General features: G+C 41.6%; 1 protein-coding gene across 1 annotated transcript in view; it reads left to right on the top strand.

Moving 5' to 3' along the window:
• Positions 1–24,140, top strand: part of LRP11 (LDL receptor related protein 11) — a 63,586-nt gene that overhangs the window by 10,332 nt on the left and 29,114 nt on the right. The window contains exons 3-4 of the mRNA XM_049654669.1: positions 6,203–6,398; positions 23,845–23,986. Of these exons, the coding sequence (XP_049510626.1) occupies positions 6,203–6,398; positions 23,845–23,986 (338 nt within the window). The remainder of the gene's footprint in view (positions 1–6,202; positions 6,399–23,844; positions 23,987–24,140) is intronic.

Genomic DNA, 24,140 nt, shown 5'->3' with positions numbered 1-24,140 from the left:
GGGGGGGGGGGGGAGTTTATTTTAGGCCCAGAGGTTTTTTGTAAGTCATGGTTTGTGTCAAGTAATTACAAGAGCAAAATTTAATTAGATGCCAGCTTGCTCATAGCACACCCGTTTCTTAGTTTGGTTCTCACGACTCATGATTCCGTGTGTAGTGATTTTCATTAGACAAAAATGGGAAGGGGAAACTTGGTGTCAGGTATTTTTGAAGTGGATCCAACTGATTCTCATGAACTACAGATCCCTTTTGTAAAGAGGGAAAGGAAGGGATTTGATTTTAGTTGAGGATAAGAAAGTTTAAGGCATGTCCCTTTTTAAAAAGAGCTAATAATGATGCTTTTCATTCTATAGTTTTACTTCCTGCCCATGTTCTGAATGAGAGTCAAGGCATATACAGAAGGCACAAGAAAAATTGTAGCCGTTGGAGATTAAGGCCGTTGAGGGAATAAAACCTTGATTGGGCCCACGTGTGGTTCACTGTGTGTTTGATTCCACTCTGTTGCTCTTTGATTTATAATAACATAAGAATGATATCATAGCAAGATTGGGCGGGGGGCGGGGTAGCCTCAGCTGCTTTGGAAATCTGGAGTCTCCCAAGACCTGAAGGTCCAAAGACAAGGGTCTGGGAAACCATATCCACAATGGCCCACCTCCCTACCCACCTGCACCTCAGAGAAAGCTCAGAACCCGTGTTGGGGTAGCAGACATCAAAGGTCACCCTGTGACTGCTCAGCCTTGAGGCAGACATTGGGAAGAACACCAAAGTGTTCTCCCTGAAGTGGAGGCAGGAAGCACTTTCACTTGGACCCCCACCACCATCACTGAGCCTGCCCCATGGTGTTATACATCCTTCCTCTTGACTCAAACACAGACCAAAAAATCCCAGCAGCAAAGAAACAAAATCCCTTTCCCTTGTTCTCAATGCACATCTGGAAAAAAACCAACATCGCCACAGGAAGCTTTCTTATAAGCCGGGGGATAACAGAAGGAAAACAAGGAATATGCTCGTGGAAATTTAAAAAAAAAAAAAAAAAAAAAGTTAGGTTTACTAAGTAGAAGTTTCTGAATTTGGGAATTCAATTATATAGATGGTCAGGGGTGAATACAGGTGACTGCAGGGTTTGGTCCTCATTCTGGAAAACACTGTCATGCTCACACTTCATATCCCCAGCAACATGGAAACTAGAAGGGTGTGCGTAGCTCAGGCCCCAAGGCACCCTCATTCTCTGCAGCTAGGGCAAAGTTTACCTGCCCACATGCCCTGTGTTTGCCCTGCCCAGATGCTTAACCGTTTGAAGTTCTTTATGCTTCCGAAACTTCTAAGTTTTTCCTTCTTGAATTGTCTCTTTTTTTCGGACTTTTTAAAAAAGTTTATTTTGAGAGAGAGCACGCGTGAGTGTGGGAGGGGCAGAGACAAAGGGAGAGAGAGAATCCCAAGCAGGCTCCATACTGTCAGCTCAGAGCCCGATGTGGGGCTTGATCTTACCACCTGTGAGATTATGACCTGGGCCGAAATCAAGAGTCAGCTGCTTAACCGACTGAACCGCCCAGGCATCCCTTTTTCTGACTTTTGTGAGCATACAGAGTTGGAAGCCAAAGGAGCATGAAAATGTTTTAGAAAAGCTCTTACAGAGAATTTGTTGGGAGGCCATGTGAGGTGAGTCAAAACGTCATGAAATGGTGAGGGGGTGGTTGGGATGGGGTGGCGCAAATTTATAGCAGAATCCATCAGCTGTGTTTGTTGCTGATTGAGTTTGGTATTAGGCATTATTATAAGTCCTTAGACACAAGAACTCATTCTCCTCACAACAGCCAAAGATCTGGGTTCTGTTATAATCTCTAGTGTACTGGAAGGCTTGGGGAGAGAAAGTAACTTGCCCAAAGTCTCGATGCTTGTAAATGTGGAGCTGCGTCATGCAAGTGTCACGCAGGAAATATGTGGCAGAGACAATTAAAATAGTCATTCGTTCTTCTGGAATAGTTTTTGTAGGAAAGTGATCCATGCTAAAGAAAAAGGAGCAAAAATATTTATTGTGGCATTATTTATAATGGTGAAAAAAATTGATAACAGAGTAGATGTCTAATACGAGAGGTTAAAAACCAAAATGGATGGGGCACGTAGATGCCTCAGTCAGTTAAGCATCTGACTTCAGCTCAGGTCATGATGTCACTGTTTCCGAGTTCGAGCCCTGCATCGGGCTCTGTGCTGACAGCTCAGAGCCTGGAGCCTGCTTTGGATTCTGCGTCTCCCTCTCTTTTTCTGCCCCTCCCCCACGCATGCTCTGTCTCTCTCTCTTTTCCTCTCTCTCTCTGTCTCTCAAAAATAAACATTAAAAATATTTTTAAAAAATCAAAATGGCAACTGTGAAGTTTATATAGTAACATGGGCAATAATAGGATATATGAATAAATATTAATAAATAGAACCTATTAATAAGTTAGGTTAATTCAGGATGTAAATTTACATTTCCTGTAACTGGAATACACTTTGGGTACCCCCACAGTATACTTGGAAAGATGGGGGCAGACATCAGAACTGACAGATTTATCATTTGTATCATCTTAGGCAACTTAGCCTCTAAATCATTCCTTGAGTCTGATGCAGCTGATAATACCTACCTCAGAGACTCATGAGAGTTGAGTGACATTATGGCTTACGAGCACTTAGCACTTATGCCACCCAATAAATGGCACCTCTTATTATCATCAGCTCGTATAGAGAAAGACTATAACAGTACACACTAAAAATGATGATAATCAGATTGGGGTTATGAATAATTCTTTCCTGAAGTGTTACAATTAAGAACACACAATGAAAAAAGAAACCACAAAAACCAATCAACCAGCCTCATGGATTTTGACACATAGTATCTAAGCCTCTTCCCTTAGTCTGGCGTGACTTCTGTATCCTGACTTCAAGAGTCCTTTCTAATTCCTCAACCTCCGCTATATCATTTGTGCCCACACAGTACAGATCCAGATTCCAGAACCTCCTCCTTGTCCTTAAGGCTCTGTTTACAGCAGTGTGTTGTAAATCAGATTAGTTAACTGAACAGTAATATTATTCTTACCTGTATAAAATGCCATCTCGATAGGCTTCATCAAAATTGGTATGAGTCTTATTTCGCCTCCGTAGATCTTACCAAGTGTGTCTGGTTTTCGAAAGAAATCAATGCTTCCAGAGTACTTAGCATTGCTTTATTATATTTTGATGATGAAAAATGCAGATTTACCTTTGTCATGTTCTTTATCAGCAAGTCAAATATTTTTAAAATTTTTTTAATGTTGTTATTTATTTTTGAGAGAGAGAGAGAGAGAGAGAGCACGAGTTGGGCAGTGGCAGAGGGAGAGAGGGAGACACAGAATCTGAAGCAGGCTCCAGGCTCTGAGCTGTCAGAACAGAGCCTGATGCAGGGCTTGAACTCGTGAACCACGAGATCATGACCTGAGCTGAAGTCAGATGCTTAACCAACTGAGCCACCCAAGCGACCCATCAAGTCAAATAGTTTTTAAATGATAGCACACTCCTTTCCTCTTCTTGTTGTCACTTGTTTATTTTTAAGGCCTGTTTCTGGGTAGATAAGCTCTGGCTTATTTTGAAATGCATTATGCAGTGTAACTTTCCTGGACTTGAACTGATGAAGAAATGCATCTCTCTTATTTCAGTTACAATAGTGATCAATGTAGAGGATATGAGGATTTCATTGTGCTTATAAGTGGTATCTTAAAGCTTACCTAAAGAAAAGTGAACAACTAAAACAATGATTTTTTTTTTCTTCCAGGAGGGGTAGAATTAATTAGTTTTGTAATATGTGGGGTATTTCAGAACTTACCTGATTTTTCCATCTTAAGTCTTTGTGGTTACATCTTTGAGGGCATAAAAATATATTAAAGCATTCATTGTTTATATCCTATAGGTTTAGTTTACTTGTAAACAATACTTTAAAAATAAATTTTCATGCAAATAGCTGCTAATTATAAGGTATTACTGCAAATTATAAGATGCTTTCCAGATTTATCAAGTGGTAAACTACTGTGTGAAAAGCAATGAAAACTTCCAGAACCAAAAGAAATATCTGTGTAACACTGTGTAAAATGGCCTGTTAGTAATGAAATTGTCACCTCTCTCCTTACCTGGGAGAAGCAGAATAGACATAAGACACTGGGTCTTTGCTCAGAGGTGAAAAAAGGCAGAACAAATTTCTTCTTAGGCAAAGGTTGCTTGTGTGGCTTATTTAAATCTGAGTTATTAGTCCTCATTCTTTTAAATGACTATAGAAATGGGACTCTTCTCAATAGACAAATGTAACCATTGGCAATAGCAAATGTGCTTATGCCCTGTAAACATGCTCATAAAAAAAAGTCATCTCTTTTTGAGATAACCAGCAGCGTTCTTATTCAGAACAGCCACAGCTCTGAGAGCTGCCCGCCCCTTACAGAAATTCTGTTTCTGGGTATTGGGAGGATCAGTAGAGTAGAAGATAGGACTGGACGAGCAGGTCTCTGAACATCTGAAAAGTCATGGTAACTTGTTGAAGGGTTTTTCTTAAACATGGAAATGACCCAATCAGATTAGAATTTCAGAAAAGTCATTTTAGCTGCAGTGTGTCAAGAGTGACTACCTGTTTTTAACTACTGAGAAACCAATAGGATTGCTGCTAGCCCCAGACCTCAGGCCCTGCGACATCTGAATTGGCTCTTAGACATTTGCTTAGGAAGCAACTGGGCTTTGGAGGAAGAGAGCAGTGCCTCAGCAACATCATTCAGCAGAAGTTAAGGAGGAACAAATCCAGGCCAGCATTTGGACAGAGCTTTGGCACTGGAGTAGGGAGGAAGTAGCAGATACCAAAAAGGATATATTGTAAGAACCTATAGACTTTTTACCGGTAGTGTTACTAAGTTTCTTTAAAATATATCAGGGTGAATGAGTGGCTCAGTTGGTTAAGCGTCCTCCCTTTGATTTTGGCTCAGGTCATGATCTCACGGTCGAGGGATCCACCTACATTGGCTCTGCACTGGGTGTGGGGTCTGCTTAGGATTCTCCCTCCCTCTTCCCCTCTCCCCCACTCACACAGGCATGCTCTCTCCCTCTCTCTCTCTCTCTCTCAAAAAAAAAAAAAAAAAGAATATATATATATTTATATATGTACATTTGAGTAAGTTTACTAATAAGCTTAAATCAATAAAATATTCATAACTCTGCACCTAGAAATGTTTTCTGTATGCAGCTTCTCCTATCAGTCACAACTGAAGCAGCTACCAGTTATAGATTAGTAGTTAGTGAATGTAGTTAGCCTTAAATTATTTAGTACTATTCCAGATCAAAGGTAAGCACATTTGTTTTGCTATTATACAGAAACTTCGTGTGCCAGCTTCTGTTATAAAAATTAGTTGTTAGAAACTGAATGTTTTCTATTTTCCTAGATGAAAAATTGTTTTCCAGAGAATTGCTAGGTTAAGCTTTATTTTGTGTGAATCTAAGAACTTGCCTTAACTTTCCAAATTTAATATTAGCTTTAAAAAAAAATTTTAATGTTTATTTTTGAGAGAGAGAGAGAGAGAACAAGCAGGGGAGGAGCAGAGAGAGAGGGAGACAGAATCTGAAGCAGACTCCAGGTTCTAAGCTGTCAGCAAGAGAGCCTGACGCGGGGCTCAAACCCACAAACCATGAGATTATGACCTGAGCCAAATTCGGACACTTAACTGACTGAGCCACCCAGGCGCCCCAATTTATTTCCTATATATAGAATACTTTATACCTATTTTAAAAACTTGAGGATGCAGAAAAAAACCTATATCAGAGGTGGATGTTTTTCAGATGTGTTTCAAAAGTCCTTTTTTAAAAAAAAATTCATTTAATTGAACCTTGAACTTAAATTATTTATGATTTAAATGAAACTTTGACTCTAGAGAGTAAAACTGCTATTCCAGATAGGATGGCCTACTACTTTGTCTTGTACCCACAATTTTGTCCTAGCTATTGCTAATAACTGATTCTCCACACCTTCTCTTCAGCATGTATTAGAGCTAAATTCCATATTCTTAATAAATTGCTATTTTATTATTTATTATATAAAGAGAATACATGAAAATCAATAAGAAAATAGCTTTCAGTTGCTATACATTCTCATACTAGTTGCTTGCTAGACTACATCTATTCTAGCAAACAAGATACTGCTTTAAACAAATTGTAAAAAAATAGGCAGTCATCTCCTGTGAATTATTTATTTTCTTTCACAGAAAAGGATGAGCCTCCACTCAGCAAGGCTGGACAGGATGTGGTTTTGCACCTGCCTACAGATGGAGTGGTTTTGGACGGCCGTGAGAGCACAGACGACCATGCCATAGTCCAGTATGAGTGGACAATGTTGTTGGGTGACCCATCAGTGGACATGAAGGTAATTCATGATGTCATTGTAATGACACCAAATATTTCCATGAGGTGATCTCTCGTAATGTTCTTCCACTCCCGTTTCCAAATTATTTGTAAGCTAGCAGAAGAGCTATAAAATGGGGAAAGCATAAAAGTGGTTGTTGAGGGGCACCTGGGTAACTCAGTCGGTTGAGCATCTGACTTCGGCTCAGGTCATGATCTCACAGTTTGTGGGTTCGAGCCTCATGTCGGGCTTTGTGCTGACAGCTCAGAGCCTGGAGCCTGTTTTGGATTCTGTGTCTCCCTCTCTCTCTGCTCCTCCCAGGCTTATGCTCTGTCTCTGTCTCTCTCTCTCAAAAATAAATAAAAACGTTTTTTAAAAATTTTTTTAAAAAGTGATTGTTGAAAAAGTTGGTTTATTAATATGAACTTACCTTCTACTGAGTAAACAGTGATCCTGATCATTTGTTTTGAAACTTATTCTCATTCTTTTTCTTCTTTCTTTCTTTCTTTCTTTCTTTCTTTCTTTCTTTCTTTCTTTTTCCCTTTTTGAGAGTGAGAGGTTGGGCGTGAGCAGAGGAGAGGGGCAGAGAGAGAGAGAGAGAGAGAGAGAGAGAGAGGGAATCTTAAGCAGGCTCCATGCTTAGTGTGGAGCCTGACACAGTGCTCGATCCCATGACCCTGGGATTACGACCTGAGCTGAAATCAAGAGTCAGATGCTCAACTGAATGAGCCACCCCGGCTCCCCGAAGCTTTCTCTTTTTTTGCTAATTTTTGGCAAAACATTTGAAGGGAAAGGACTCATGCTTTGTTTTAATGACTCAGGTTACTTTTTCCTTTTTTTATTTTTATTTCTTTACATTTTTAACATTTTTTTTTTTTTTTTACATTTTTTATTTCTTCTTTCCTTAGTTCAAGGTTCAGGCAGAAAATTTAAAAATATAAAACAATATAAAGAGGAAAATAACAATAGAATACATGAATTCTTCACGTGATCCAGAAAGCAACTATCTCACCTAGCAACGAGGCCTGCTTGAGATAACTGAGTTTGTAAGTGAGGTGAAGAGTGACCTCAGACATTCGGGTTTGGGCACACGCAGCACTGGTTTTCCCCCAGACTTATTGGGCTGAGCAGGAATTGCTACAGATGGGAGTGAGTCACTGGCTCAGTGATGGTCTAAACACAAGAGTCTTTCTGTTGTGTTGTGTTTTGTTTTGTTTTGCCTTGTTTGAGCTGTAGATAACATTAGTCTCAGAAGAACAACATAACGACTGGATATTGTGAAATGATCACAACAATAATTCTAGTTAACATCGCATGGTAACACATTTGTTTTTTGTGATCAGGTCACGATCTCACAGTTCGTGGTTATGAGCCCCATATCAGGCTCTGTGCCAACAGCTCAGAGCCTGGAGCCTGCTTTGGATTCTGTGTCTCCCTCTCTATGCCCCTCCCCCACTCGTGTTCTGTCTCTCTGTCTCTCTCAAAAATAAGTAAACATTTAAAAAAAATGTACTCTCAGCGACTTTCCTTTTTTTAAAAGAATTTTTAAAATTTATTTATTTATTTTGATAAAGTCTGAGACAGAGTTAGTGGCAGAGGGGTAGAGAGGGGGGGGGGGGGGAGAGAATCCCAAGCAGGCTCTGCACTGTAGCACAGAGCCTGAGGTGAGGCTTCAACTCATGAAACTGTGAGATCATAACTGAGTCGAAATCAAGAGTTGGATGCTTAACTGATTGAGCCACCCAGGCACCCCTACTCTCAGCGACTTTCAAATATACAGTACCGTATTATTAACTATAGCCACCATGTTGTAATTACCTCCCATGACTTATTCATTTTACCACTTTACTCATTTTGCCCAACCTTCACACCTTGCCTCTTGCAACTACCCATCTGTTCTCTGTATATATAAACTCAGTTTTTTCTTTTAATTTTTCTTTAAGTTTATTCATTTATTTTGAGTGGGAGAGAGCAAGAGCACAAGTAGGGGAGGGGCAGAGAGAATGAGAAACAGAATCCCAGGCAAGTTCTGTGCTGTCAGTGCACAGCCCCATGCGGGGCTCGAACTCAGGAACTGCAAGATCATGACCTGAGCCAAGATCAAGAGTAGGATGTTTAACTGACTGCGCCACCAAGGTGCCCCAAACTCATTTTTTTAATGTTTATTTTATTTATTTATATATACATATTTTTTTTGAGAGAGAGAGAATGCGAGGGAGAGGCAGAGAGAGAGGGAGACAGAGGATCTGAAGCAAGCTCAGCTCTGACAGCAGTGAGCTGGGTGTGGGGCTCGAACTCACTAACCACAAGATCGTGCATGACCTGATCCGAATTTGGATGCTGAACCAGCTAAGCTACCCAGGTGTCCTGGTGTTCAGTTTTTTTGTTTAGATTCTACGTATAAGTGAGGTCATAAGGTATTTGCCTTTCTCTGACTTATTTCACTCAGAATAATAACTTCCAGGTCTATCCATGTTGTCACAAATGGCAAAATTCTTTTTTATGGCAGAATATTTGTATACCACTGTTTTTTTATCCATTCATCCATCAATGGACATTTAAGTTATTTCTTTATCTTGGCTATTGTAAATAATGCTGCAGTGAACACGGGGGTGCATATGTCTTTTCAAGTTAGTGTTCTTGCTTCCTTCAAATTAATACCCAGAAATGGAATTGCTGGGTCCATAAAAGCCATCCTGAGTTGTGAGACTAGTCACTTTTTATTAACTCTTTCAAGACCCTTCCTAGATAGCAATATTTCCTGGCTTAGTCAAATAAACTTTGTCCAAACCACTTTAGTTAGAGGAGGCACAAAAAGTCAATACTGGTTTGCTATAGCTGCCGTAACAAAATACCACAGCCTGGGTGGCTTAACCAACAGAAATTTCTCCCAGGCCTGGAGGCTAGAAGTCCGAGATCAAAGTGTCAGCAGGGCTGGCTTCTTCGAAGGCCTCTCTCCTTGACCTGCAGTTAGCTGTCAACTGCTTCCTCTTTCTTCCAGGGTCTTCCCTCTGTGGGGGAGCACTGATTTTATTCTGTTGGAACAAAACCAAAAATGATAATCAGCTAGTCCTTCAAGACTGATTTAAGTCCACTGTTTAGTCAACAATTATATAGTCTTAGACTTGCCCGGACCCTTGGCCAGCATCTTACCCAGCTTCCCACCCATAGAGGAGCCCCCTCCATCACATCCCTTCCAGTGGTCATCCACTCTCTGCCTGATTTTTCCCGAGGTGAAAGCTTACTAGTTCACATCATGTCCTGTGACATCTTCCATCAGCTCTAGTTATTAGGGAAGTGGGATGTGCCTCCTCTTACATCTGTGCCCCGGTGCTGGATCTTCTCTTTGGAAAAGCACTGAACGCATCTTCTTTTTATTCTGTGTATCAGCCACTTAAAATTTTGAAAAAAATGAACGTCGACCACTTGGAATGCTCTTCTCAGAATTCAACACTCTCAGTCTTTCAGATTGTTCCTCTTAAGTTGATTTTTCAGATTTCACGTTTACCATTCAGCGTCTTCTGGATTTTCTCAAGACTGTTCCATGCCCTTCTTAAAATCTGACACCCCTGTGAATTCCATATGTAAACTGTGGTTCTTCCTGACACAGACTATCACCTCCTGTGATTCAGGCATTGTCTCTACTTGTATTAATGAAGCTTAATTTATATAAGCTATTTTAGTGGCTGCTTCACACAATAGATTCATGTTGAGTTTTCCATTAGCAGGATTACCTAAAACCTGCTTCATCTTTCCTCATGAACTGCTGTCCTGATAGCCTCCCCATCCCATGTTTGTGTAATTGATTTACTGAACCTGAGTACAGGACCTTGTGTTTATCCTTTTACATCCGAGCCTTTTGGTTTTCATCTACAACAGAAATAATTTTGAACTTTAAGTGTCATCCAGCATATTTATTATCCTCCAATGCATCGTGTCAGCTGCAAAATTAATATCTTTATTGCTTTGATCAGAAAAGGTACATGGACAAGCCATTGATTATACCACTAGAGAGCTCCCTTGAGATGGACCCTGACTGTTAATTGGCACTTCTGGGACATATCTGTTCCAGCAGCTATAAATCTTCCTCCATTATCATCTAGCTTTGTGTATTTGCTATTAAAAGCTTTATTCTATAAGCAATGAATTGCATAGATGAGTGCTGAATAAAAATACTGCTGATGATTCAGTATTAATTTACTGAAGATATTTATGAAGAAGTAACAAAATTAGGCATTCCTTATGGGCTTTTAGGGCTGACTGCTCTGCCATCAAGAGGAAAATGTGGACCAATTCCCCAGCCAAGTGTATAATGTATTGGCAGATGGATGTAAAGTTATAAAACCATAACCCAAGTGACAAAGTTTACAAGAAAAGAGCTATTTGCTACCAACTGACTATCTTATAATGGTGTACATTGATGAATGCTCTCAAAAGTAAATTCTTACCCTACTATGACTTCATCATAATAAAGGCGCCATTAATTGAGCCCCCTACTCAGCGCCAGGCAGTGTAGACCTATCTGTAATCCTCAGAATAACCTCACAGGAAGGCACATCCCCACCTTATGGGTGAAAATTGTAATAAAATATGGTGAAAGACTGAAATGGCAAGAGATGACTTAGCGCCTTTCAGTGGAGTGATGGGGGCTGCGGAGCAGATCCTTCAGGGTTGCCATTGGTACATTGTAGAAAACAGAGGGTGGGGCTCTCAGGTCATGACCTCACGGTTTGTGAGATTGACCCCGCTGACAGTGCAGACCCTCCCTGGGATTCTCTCTCTCTCTCTCTCTCCCTCTCCCTCTCCCTCTCCCTCTCCCTCTCCCTCCCTCCCTCCCATCCTCCCAACCTCTCAAACATTAAAGAAAGAAAAGAAGTGGGAATGCAAATTATTCTTGTCCATTGAAATGCAAATAAATTTTTTCATATAGAGATAAAATTGATTTCTGCCCTGTGGAAAAGTGGATTTCAAGCATGACATTTTAACACCCGAAGGTATTAATCTGTTACTACATGCATTTTGGTGACTAATAGTTACTAACAGCAAACTTGTTTCAGCTTTGCATCTCCTGGCAACTTCACTTAAGTATTCATGACTCCTTGTATCTTCCTATTCTTCAGATTCGCCTTTGAATCTGTGGGATGCTTTATTGGTTTTCTCTTTAATTAGAGAGAGCTAAATAAAATCTTTGATGCAGGTTCATATTAGATTTGTGCGAGATCTTAACACATATTCATACCCGAGAATAAGATACGCAGGTATTTTCAAGCCATTGTGGAATTATACTTTGCTTACAATTCACCCAAGTGAGAGGTTTTTATTTTTTTTTTTAATTTTTTTTAACGTTTATTTATTTTTGAGACAGAGAGAGACAGAGCATGAATGGGGGGAGGGGCAGAGAGAGAGGGAGACACAGAATCGGAAGCAGGCTCCAGGCTCTGAGCCATCAGCCCAGAGCCCGAAGTGGGGCTCGAACTCACGGACCGAGAGATCGTGACCCGGGCTGAAGTCGGACGCTTAACCGACTGAGCCACCCAGGCGCCCCATTGTGAGAGGTTTTTAAAAACCTCTGATTTCAGAGTGATTCATTTCCTTCCAAAATTAAATATGTGCATAAGAACAACAACAATGAAGATTTGTGTGAGAGTCATAGGTTAAACATTTTGAGAATTTTCCTTTAACGGTAATTAACATCCTTCAGGGGCCATCCCACGGATCCCTTTCACTTGGGCAGCCTGATTTCACACCCCACAATTTCTTTTCTTAAGTTTATTTTATCTATTAGTCTCTACACAGGTGTGGGGCCCAAACTCACGACCCCGAGATCAAGAGTCAGTGCTCTTCCGACTGAGCCAGCCAGGCACCCCTACACCCCAAAACTTCTGACAGAAAAATTGGGGCTCTCAAGTCAAATTCTTTTTTCTGAGAATGGGATCCAGCCGACTGGAATGTTAATGCAATCCTCCTTCAAGCTGCAAAATGGGGCCCACTTGGAAGGTTGTGAGAATGGGGGCAGAGCAATTATGGGCTAGCATAGTAGAACAATTAAGTTAGAACCCAACGTGGGATACACTTGTTCTTATGCCCCTTGACCATTCTCACCCCTCTAGGGCCCTCACTGGCCAGGCTTTCCACTGGGTGCCTCTTCTGGACTCCTCCTCTCTCCTTCCGTCTTCCCTGTTCTCCATCTGCACAGGCTCCTTAACTCCTTCTCTCATTAGAGAGAAGCTTTGAGTAAAGGCCTGGGGGGGGGGGGGGGGCGGGTAGAAGAGTCAGCCCTCCCTTTGTCTTGGAATACCTTAAGACTAGGTTGTAGGACTATCTTTTCACGTCCAAAAGACTCATTCAGATATTCACAAAACAACAAAAACCAACTAGGTCCTTATTGTAAGAGAGGAATTATTTCTGCCAACTTAATAATAAAAAAACTTAGTCTAAGTATTTTTAGTACTTAGCGTGTGTATTCAGTGCTATACTAAGCAGTTTACTTTGACTAAACATATGGGAAAGCTTATGTTCCTGGCTTGGTTTCTTCATTTATGAAAAAAGAATAGGAAAGATAATTGGTCAGAACGAAGAGTCTACCCGCTGGACTTTAAAGTTACATGTTTTGGGGGCACCTGGGTGGCTCAGTTGGTTGAGCGTCTGACTTCGGCTCAGGTCATGATCTCGCAGTCTGTGAGTTCGAGCCCCATGTTGGGCTCTGTGCTGAGGGCTCAGAGCCTGGAGCCTGCTTCGGATTCTGTGTCTCCCTCTCTCTGACCCTCCCCCGTTCATGCTCTCTCTCTCTCTCTCTCTCTGTGAAAAATAAATAAACTTAAAAAAAAATTTTTTAAGTTACATGTTTTGGGGTGCCTGGGTGGCTCAGTTGGTTGAGTGTCCAACTTCGGCTCAGGTCATGATCTCGCGGTCCGTGGGTTCGAGCCCCGCGTCGGGCTTTGTGCTGAGAGCTCAGAGCCTGGAGCCTGTTTCTGATTCTGTGTCTTCCTCTCTCTCTGACCCTTCACCATTCATGCTCTCTCTCTGTCTCAAAAATAAATAAACGTTAAAAAAAAAAATTAAAAAAAATAAAATAAAGTTACATGTTTTCTGCCCTTGAACAGGATATTCTATATCTGCTTAACTGAATATTAATCTATAATACAAAATGCAAATACAAAAGGACGCATTTTCTTAAATGCAAAAGGACACATTTTTTTAGGCAGCCCATTAGATGACACTGAGTTCACGATTATTCAATGTAATACATTTTTTTTCAACATAAGACATTTAAATCTGAAGTCAAAAGTAAAATATGACATTTAGGAACAGGATACAGAGTACAAGGATGTTCAAATGATTTTAGAATAACTAAATGATCTTAGAATATCACATGTAATGGAAGTTTATAAAGAATGGATATGGTTTGGGGACTTCTGGGTGGCTCAGTCAGTTGAGCATCCAACTCTTGATTTCTGCTCAAGTCATGATCTCACAGTTTGTGGGATTGAGCCCCATGTCAGGCTCTGTGCTGACAGCACAGTGCCTGCTTGGGGTCCTCTCTCTCCCTCTCTTTGTGTCCCTCCCCTGCTTGCACACATACTCTCTCAAAATAAATGAATAAACTTAAAAAAAAAAAAAAGAATGGATATTGCTTACATCAATAACTTCATTATGAAATTAAAACCATTTGCACACTGGCTTGCCTGCTGCACATAATTAATTTTTGAAAATAGATTATCATCTAAATTGGGACCTATTGAGGGGAGGGGGAAAGGAGGTGGTATTCCCAAATCTTTATTTTTATTTATTTATTTATTTTTGAGAGAGCAGAAGTGGGGGAGGAGTGAAGAGAGGGGAACAGAGGATCTGAAGCGGGCTCTGTGCTGACAGCAGCAGGCCTGACATGGAGCTTGAACTCACGAACCATGATATCATGACCTGAGCTGAAGTCGGATGCTCAAGGGAGGTGGTATTCCTAATTACACCAGGACCACAGAGGAAAATTGAAACATGGGTCCTTCTTGATAAAATCCAAGTTTCTTGAGACGGGATGGTCTATGTGGGATCTCCCAATTAGACTCATTTTTAAACCACCCCCAAGAGATAAAAATGGTATTTTATAACTCAACCTTAGAGTAAAGGTTTCCAAGAAAATGAATATAAATAGAAACAAGACTTGACTTTTTGGTCATAGGGCAAGAGAGCACAAAATAATTGTTGAATTTCAAATTGCATTCTGTCTCCTTGTATAGGAACCGTTTTGTCACTTACTCCTCCTCAGTCAGATTTCCTGGGATATGATTTGGGTCAGTACTGAAAATGCTCACAAAAGGAATGAATCATTACGTGTTAAGGAGATGACTTAAAAGCCTATTGAAAGATTTTATAAAAATTTAGCAAGGATTTTCAAGACAGCCTGCAGTTGTCAAACCAATACCCAAGTTTCCAGAGGACCTACTGTGGTCTTAAAGATTAAACACTAACTGTGTCCATCGTCTTCTGTTTTCTACACGTCTTCCTTGATGTGTAGAAAGAAATACATAAAATCTGTAATATCACAACAGAATTTATAACACTGAGGAGGGATTTCTTTAGAATTATTTTCAGTGAGGGAAGGAACAATGAGCTGAAGAGGGGTTTTACTGCCCACAGATGCTTCCAGAAGGCCCTGTCTCCCTTCTCATTCCTTGCTCCCTCCCTCCTTCCTTTATTCCTTGATGTTTTCTCCCTTTCTCTCTTAAAGCTTAGAACTGTGACAATACTTACTAGGATTCTAATAATACTTGCTAATTAATTGCTTCTGTCTCTCTCTCTCGTTAAGTAATTGACTGCTCAGCTAATCTTTCCAAAAGTGCTCTTACAGCCCCCAGATCTGTATCATCCTTCTTAGCGTGACCAGCAAAACATTGCTCAGCACTCTGGTCTCATACAGATACTGCAAAGAACTGTTATGTGTCATCTGACAATTTCTTTGCCCCCCATCAAAGGAGATCCTAGGCACACATAACTATTATTATTTCTTGGCTATTGGAGAATTTCTAGTCTTCAGAAAAACAAAATGTAAATCACTTCAATAAAAGTTATCCCAGACATTCTAGGCCTCTGGTGGGAGTGGGCAGAGTGATGGAGAGAAAGCTGTTTCTACATTTAAAAAAAAAAAGAGAAAAATGGTCATTGGGTACCTGAGAAAACTTCGTATCAACTTCATCTATTTCCTTCCTCCTTCAAGTGAGCCAATTTGTTATGAATGAAAGACATCAAACAAGTAAAACTTCTGACAGAGCATCTGCTTGACTATGGTTTTTGAATCCTAGCTCTACTACTTCTTGTGTGGGAGACCTTGGCGGATGATTTAAACCACTTGCAAGATGAAAAGAACAGGAGTCCTTTCAAGGCATTATTATTGTGGTCAAATAAGGTTGTGCAAGTAAGGCCCCCGGAGCAGTGAGCAGCACATAGCAAACATTCAAGCACGATGATACTATTCAATGTATCATGAGATTATTTTTCCTTCCATGGTATTCACACCGCTCCTGATAGTCTTGTCTTACACCCAGCAAGACTGTGTTGCTGCCTGGGTGCTGTTCTTTTAGAGATTCTCCCAAGGAAGCTCAAACCCCAAATACTCCATGTGCTCACCAGCGCCCAAAAAGCCTTCAACAGGGAGCAAATACTCACTCCTCAAATGTCTGAAGAGGCAACGCTTCAGACTCTGATCTGAGGCCAGAAAGGACTTTGATAAAAGGAACAATTTTGGGGCGCCTGGGTGTCTCAGTCGGTTGAGCATCCCACTTCAGCTCAGGTCACGATCTCACGGCTCGTGAGTTCGAGCCCTGCGTCGGGCTCTGTGCTGACAGCTTGGAGCCTGGAACCTGCTTCAGATTCTGGGGCTCCTTCTCTCTCTCTGCCCTCTCCTGCTCATGCTGTCTCTCTCTGTCTCTCAAAAATAAATAAAATAAACATTAAAAAAATTTTTTTTTTTTAATTTAAAACGAGCAGTTTTGACACTGAGAAAGCCAGAGGGCTAGGCGTTGCCTGGGAGTGAGAACAAAAGCAGGAGAAGAGAAGCAAAACATACCACATTCCAAAGAACTGAAACAAGGCTGAACTGCCTCAAAATTTCACCAACATCTGTGCACCTCAGCCCTCCCATTCACCCAAATCTTTGAATAAGGGACAGAAAGTAATGGCAGCCCACGGGGCATTTTCCAGACAGAGACGATTCCCCGTACAGATTTCCTAAGTAACACCTGGGGATAAATTGTTGCCCATGAATGAATATTTCATTGTGGTTTTGAGGATTTCTTTGTAAGTGTCTTGCTTCAAAAATGAAGAATGAAGACAGGAGAAAAAAACCAATGAATCCTAGAACTTACCGCTCTGATTAAGGGGGAAGACACTTCAGAGCATGCAAGATGGGGATAGTTCGTACCTGTTGTGTTTCAGCGTCAGCCATGAGCCTAAATGTAGCCTGCCCTGACTTAAGTAGGAATTCTTTTTACATTATAGCTCAAGGGCTTGAATATTTAATTGCAGATTTTTTCTTTAAGAAAATTACTTATAATATTACTTATTATATAATTACTTGTAATTATCATTATAAGGAAATGAAAAATAATCTCCCTGGGGAAGAAAAAGTATGTAATTCAGGAAAAATAAATCTGGGTAAACTGAATTAAGAAAGATCTATTCCAGAAAGGGCAGAAGCTTTGAAGTTCTTTGCCTGTTCAGAAACAAACACACAACTTCCCAGACAATAGTTGACAAGCACAGTAGGATTCCAGAATCACAGGAGTTGACTGTCAATCTGTGTGCTTCTGGTCAAACGGGGTTTAAACCTGATTTACTGTAATCTACTTTTTTTAGACCATGACAGCTGGCCAGTCTGTATATAAACTGTGCCTGGGTTCTTTCTAAGAAATGGTTTTTGGAATAAGGACCTTGGAAGGCCTGAATCTGCTGACCGAGATGTAGGATTCTGGAATGGCTGTGCATATGGAATTTATAACTAAATGGCCTGGATTCAAACCCAGTTTTGCCAATTCCCTAGCCGGGTGAACCTGGGAAAACTATTCCATTCTTTAAGCTTCAGCTTCCTCAATTGTAAAGAGGATAATACAACCTGATAGAGTTTCAGTAAGGGATGAAAATAAGAAAACGCAAATAAAACGCTTAGCATATTTCAGAGCATAAAATGAGCATTCCCGGAGGGGCACCTGGGTGGCTCAGTGGGTTGAGCTCTTGGTTTCAGCTCAGGTCATGACCTCACAGTTCATGGGATCGAGCCCCATGTCAGGCTCTGTGCTGACAGCGTGGAGCCTGCTTGGGATTTTCTCTCTTCCTCTCTCTCTGCCCTTCCCCTGCTCGAGTGTGTTCTCTCTCTCTCTCTCTCTCTCTCTCTCTCTCTCTCTCAAAATAAATAAATAAACATTTTAAACAATGAGCACTCCAGAGAGGAAAACTATTACAGTTTTATCTAAATACCTTGGGATGTAAATATTGGGCTGTTTTGACCAATACATTAACTGAATTACAAACAGAATAGATTCACTCACTTGTATATAAACAAAAAGTTATGAGGGCCTTTCAAAGGCAAGAAGCAAGGGAGTAAGGCACCGTGAAAAACTTGTAGGGAATATTGCCCTCAAGTCACTTGACACTGGTTGAGATTAGATATGCACCTAAATAACAAAAATACCAAGTAGAAAGTCGCAAGACTAGGGTGCCTAGTTGGCTCGGTTGAGTGTCCAACTTCAGCTTGGGTCATGATGATCTCGCAGTTCATGAGTTCAAGCCCCACATTGGGCTCGCTGCTGTGAGCTCAGAGCCCGCTTCAAGTCCTCTGTCCCCTTTCTACCCCTTCCCCACTTGCCCTCTCTCACAAGTAAACATTTAAAAAAAAAGTGGCAAGGCTATAAAAGAATGTAGATAAAGTGCTACTGGAGTTCAAAGGAAGGAGAGATTATAATCTCATTGAGAGAAGTCAGAGAGGACTTTGCAGGTGAGGGCCCTGTGGTATATGTCTCTATAACCTGAATATTTTGATAATAGGATAGGACTTACAAAAGTCCTATTGACTTGAAAAGATGCACATTGTATGGTGCAAAAATTTTGGACATGTCTGAGAGCATTCAAATTCAATGTGTATTCTCTGATATGGTAACTTAGGGCCATAAAATCACTATCCAGTTAAAATGAGAATCAGGTTTGGCTTTACCCAGAGGATAGATAGTTGGCCATTTGCCCAGTGGTCTGTACAATAACATACTTTTTACTTTTCTTTCTAAAAAACAGTACAGAGGAGAGTGCCTGGGTGGCTTAGTCAGTAGAGCAGGAATCTCTTGATCTAGAGGTTGTAAATTCAAGCCCCATGTTGGGTGTAGAGATTACATTAGAGAAAAAAGGAAAGAAAAGAAAAGAGAAGAACAGAAAGAAGAGAAGAAAAGAAAAGAAAAGAAGGAAAGAAGGATTCAGAGAGATCTTGTCTACACTTGACCCACATCTTGCCAAACCAAGATATCGTATTGATCTTCCCTAGACTCGAAAGGAGAGAAGGGCAGTAAGAGAAGAAACAACAGGGAAGCAGTACTAATCTTTTGTCTGTAGAAACTCTGCATTATGGCCAGATGTCAAGAAAATTGGCTCATGTGCTCAGGGAATGTTGTCCTACTCTTGGTGGGAACAATGAGAACTTTTGTCTTATTCTCTTTCTCCTCTGCCATATATATTTTTTATCCTGACACTTAGGAAATGTTTGTAAAATCCTTTCCAATGTCAAATAAACATGAGATATGGAAGGATCACCTGGATGCTTGAAGGGAAACCATTCTAAATATTCTAAATACCTGATTTCAAGGAAAGACACCTTTTGTTAACTAAATGAATAAAAAGGCCAAGGAGAGGATATTAACCTGAATAGATCTAAATTTAAGCTCACCCAGGACTTTGAAGGTTATTACCATGACCTGGATCTGGATCAGTGTTCCCTGCATCAGAGAGGAGGTGCCTCGGAAGGCAGAGAGAGGCATCCACAGCCCAGGTGGACAATTGCCCTCTTAGATAGTGGATGCCTGTCCTTCCAGCCCAGCATTGAAAAGAAACTTCCCGTGGTCCCTGGGTGGCTCAGTCGGGTAAGTGTCTGACTCTTGATTTCAGCTCAGGTCATGATCTCATGGATTGTGAGATTGAGCCCCACATCGGGCTCTGAGGTGAGTGTACAGAACCTGCTTGGGATTCTGTCTCCTCTCATATACCTGGGCAGCAAACCTCTCAGCTGCCAGCTTTCTGCAGTCTTAAGTCTGCAGGCAGACCAGCTGTGACAAAGCTTCTCCCCTCATAGCACCTTACTCCCTTACTCAAGGCTGCAAGGCTCAGTCAACACATTCCAGCATGGCCATCAGCTGCCACCATGTACCCATGTGTTCTAAGTCCCGGAACTAGTGGTCTTATCTATTACACCACTGCGACCTAGGAAGGCCTGCCTGATTCTGAGCCAGAGTTGGAGAGAGTGAGAGTCTGTCACCGGCGGCAACCTTACGGCCTCTTGCCCCTTGCAGTCATTGGCGCCCCTTGGTTCGGCCTCACACTCCTCCGGCCATAGGGAGAGGTTATAACTCACCCTTCCCTTGCAATCATGTGGACAGAGGTGGAAGCGAAAGTTTCCAGAATAAAGGGATACCGGGTCCCAGTCCCACTGGAGTGCAGGTCTCTTGACCCCTGCAGTGACTCAGGCTAGAGACAGGGTGGGCTCAGACCAGGATGGTGACAATGGACATGATGAGAAGCGCTTAAATTCGAGATGTGTTTGGATATGGAATGTGAAAGAAAAGGGGGGTTTTGGTATGACCCTGAGTCCCAAGCCACAGTTTTTGTCTCATTTAAAATTTTTTTCTTTTTTTTAACGTTTATTTATTTTTGAGACAGAGAGAGACAGAGCATGAACAGGGGAGGGGCAGAGAGAGAGGGAGACACAGAATCAGAAGCAGGCTCCAGGCTCTGAGCCGTCAGCCCAGAGCCTGACGCGGGGCTCGAACTCACCGACCGTGAGATCGTGACCTGAGCTGAAGTCGGACGCTTAACCGACTGAGCCAGCCAGGCGCCCCTCATTTTAAATCTCACTCGTCTGAATCTCTGATGTTCTCTCCTTGTTCTCAGACATCGAGAACCCTCTTGCTTCTGAGGATCAGTTGCCTGCTCCAGACTCTCACGTTCTCTTGTCATCTTCAGTTTTCTCTCTGCATGCCCTTTAGGTAGTGTTGTAGTTCTCACACAAGTGGACCCCACTTAATAAGAATAAGTTTGATATGCTCTTGTTGTAGTTGGGCCTGAAGATCATGTAACAGTGTGGCGGTGAAAACTGCTTAACATCTCTTTGAAATACACAACGAAGGACTGGCTTGCTTCTTTGCCAGCTCTCCAGCTTACAGCTTTTGCAAGGAGAGTGATGGGACCGCTTATTGACGGTTTTACACCTGGACATCTCAATTCTGTCTCTGTCTCAGTGAGTGAGAGTCACGTTATTGAGATTTCATTTTCCTGTCTGTAAAAACAGGGTTATTCAGCTTGAGATGGAGACAGTTAGTTACGTTTAAGCATTTACTACGTTATGCTCTTTCGATATTTAAAAAACTAAACTTGTATTTTATATTTAAAACTTATATGTAAGCCCCACATTAAGCTCTTTTTACATAGTTATCTCATTTGATGCTTACAAGGTAAGTGCAGTTATTATTTCCACTTTACAGACGAAGGAACTGAGGCTTAAATAGGTTAAGTGGCTTGTACGAGGTCACAGAGCTGGCACATGATAGAGCTGGCATTCAGCTCTGTTGGACGCCAGACTCCGTGCTCTTAACCACTTCACCCACGGTTCTTGCAGTGTCCTCGGTGAATCATCTGGATGTGCCTGTTGTGTGCAAATTCCCAGATCCCACTCTCAGACCCACTGACTCAGACTCTAAGGCTGGGCTGAGAAACCTGTACTTAACAGGAGCTCTGGGTGATTGATTATTGATACAACTGTATCTCCTTGCATTGCCCCCTAAAGTGATTGTAAAGCATTCTGTTCATGGGCATATATAGTTCTGACAAAGGCTCCAAGCCAGAATTATGTGCAGGAATCTAAATTCTAGGATTTCATAAATACAAACAAGCAGCTAATAGTTCTTTTTTTTTATTTTTTAATTTTATTTTTTATTTTTTAAGATTTACATCCAAATTAGTTAGCATCTAGTGCAACAATGATTCCAGGAGTAGATTCCTTAGTGCCCCTGACCCATTTAGCCCATCCCCCCTCCCACAACCCCTCCAGCAACCCTCAGTTTGTTCTCCATATTTGTGAGTCTCTTCTGTTTTGTCCCCCTCCCTGTTTTTATATTATTTTTGTTTCCCTTCCCTTATGTTCCTCTGTTTTGTCTCTTAAAGTCCTCATATGAGTGAAGTCATATGATTTTTGTCTTTCTCTGACTAATTTCACTTAGCATAATACCATCCAGTTCCATCCACATAGTTGCAAATGGCAAGGTTTCATTCTTTTTGATTGCTGAGTAATACTCCATTGTGTGTGTGTGTGTGTGTGTACATATATATGTGTGTATATATATATATATATGTGTGTATATATATATATATACACACATATATATACCACATCTTCTTTATCCGTTCATCCATCGATGGACATTTGGGCTCTTTCCATACTTTGGCTATTGTTGATGGTGCTGCTATAAACATGGGGGTGCATGTGTCCCTTCGAAACAGCACACCTGTAATCCCATGGATAAATGCCTAGTAGTGTAATTGCTGGGTCGTAGGGTAGTTCTATTTTTAGTTTTTTGAGGAACCTCCATACTGTTTTCCAGAGTGGCTGCACCAGCTTGCATTCCTAGCAGCTGATAGTTCTAATAGGGCAACTCTCTGTACTCTTAAGTCTGGTAATGTATCAATGTAATAAGCCATGTAATGGTCAGAATTCATTTGTGGCAAATATCCAGACTAGTTCATTTAAGCAAAAAGGGATTTTTTCCTAGAAAATAGGACATTCAGCCATTATAATATCTTTGAGAGAGCTGAAAAATATAGTAGTTGGATTGAGCATCCAAAAATGACTCCCAAAATGACAACGTAGTACTGACCTCAGAAGCTATCACTCTTGCCATGATTGGGAGACTGCCTGAAAAATGGCAGAGGAGAATGGGGGTCAGGATGGGACCCTGGGTTTAGGGAGTAAGCAGAAGTCAAGTCCATCATGGTGATCATCAAGGAATAGCCAGGGAATTCAGACACAGAAACAGAAGCCAGGGAAGTCGAGAGTTCCAGAAGCCAGGAGTGGCTAACTTTGTAAAATGCAGTAAGACAGCCAGTGGAGGGAGAGGGGGAGAAGGCAAGGCTAACAAGTCTCATTGACCTTGACAACTTGGTGATCTTTGCTAGATCAGCTAATGAGTTTTTCCAGCAGTTTCAGGGGAATGGTGAGGAAAGAAATCAGATGGGTGGGATAAAGAATAAATGGGAAATGAGCAAATGGAAGCAGCAAGTGCAGCATGAACAAGGCTTTGAAAGGTAAGTTGAAATGGGAAGGAGATAAGATTGTATGGCTGGGATGATCTTGGACTGTAGGGTTTTTTATTTGCTGTTGTTTTGTTTGTTTTTTTTTTTTTTTGGGTAGAGAGAAACTTGAGCATAGTGATAGCAGAGGCATTTGAAAGAGAAATTACTTGATGGTCAGTGTTCCAAAGGTCATAGGGGCGCCTAGGTGACTCAGTTGGTTGAGCGTCTGACTTCGGCTCGGGTCATGATCTTACGGTCCGCGGGTTCGGGCCCCGCGTCGGGCTCTGTGCTGCCAGCTTGGAGCCTGGAGCCTGCTTCAGATTCTATGTCTCTCTCTCTCTCTGCCCCTCCCCCGCTCATGCTCTGTCTCTCTCTCTCTGTCAAAAATAAATAAACATTAAAAAATTTAAAAAAAATGTCATAGAGGGAAGGGGTCAAGGCCTAGATGGGGGAGTTGGCCTGGAGTGCAGGAGGGACAGCTCATCTTACTATGGCTGGGGGAAAGGAGCTGACAGCAGATACAGATACAGGTGCGTTCCCAGCATAGGAATGAGTGGTAGAAACATAATCATGGCCATAATTATGTCCTAATTTTCTTCTCAAAGTAGATGAGGTCACCTGCTGAGAAGGAAGGGACTAGATACTGGGTGTGGAGCTTGGAGAGTTACAGGTTTGGAACATCAACTGCTAAGGGCAAGTGAAAGACCATTGTTAGTCAAGGAGATTGTTAGCCCAGATAAAATTGAGAATTGTGAGATCAGAGTAGGGCCACCTGCCCAAAAGGAACATGCTTTAGGATTTGCCTTCCTTGGCCGGGAGTGGACAGGTGGGACATGGGACTGTTCCAGGGGTAATGCTGATTTCCAGTTCAGGATGATCCTGGACTCTGTGCCTCAGATCTCCTAACTACATGTGCTGTTTCCTGTTTGGGTGTCAGGTACCTCAGTCAGGAACCCTGAAGCTGTCCCACTTACGGGAAGGAACATATACCTTTCAGCTCACTGTGATGGACACTGCTGGGCAGAGAAGCTCTGACAACGTCTCAGTGACAGTGCTGCCCATGACCTTCTCCACAGGAGGTGAGAGGAAAGTCCTTCCTTTGCATTCACAATGGCCGACAGAAACCAGCTACTTACAGAAACATGGTATTGGATTAGCATTTTATATTCTTAAATTTTTTTTAACGTTTATTCATTTTTTGATAGAGACAGAGTGTGAGTGGGGGGGGGGGGG

The sequence above is a fragment of the Panthera uncia genome, assembly GCF_023721935.1.
Source record: "Panthera uncia isolate 11264 chromosome B2 unlocalized genomic scaffold, Puncia_PCG_1.0 HiC_scaffold_24, whole genome shotgun sequence".
In the NCBI taxonomy this organism is placed as follows: domain Eukaryota; kingdom Metazoa; phylum Chordata; class Mammalia; order Carnivora; family Felidae; genus Panthera; species Panthera uncia.
The sequence above is the reverse complement of the archived record's forward strand: the minus strand, read 5'-3'. Positions and strand labels throughout refer to the sequence as shown.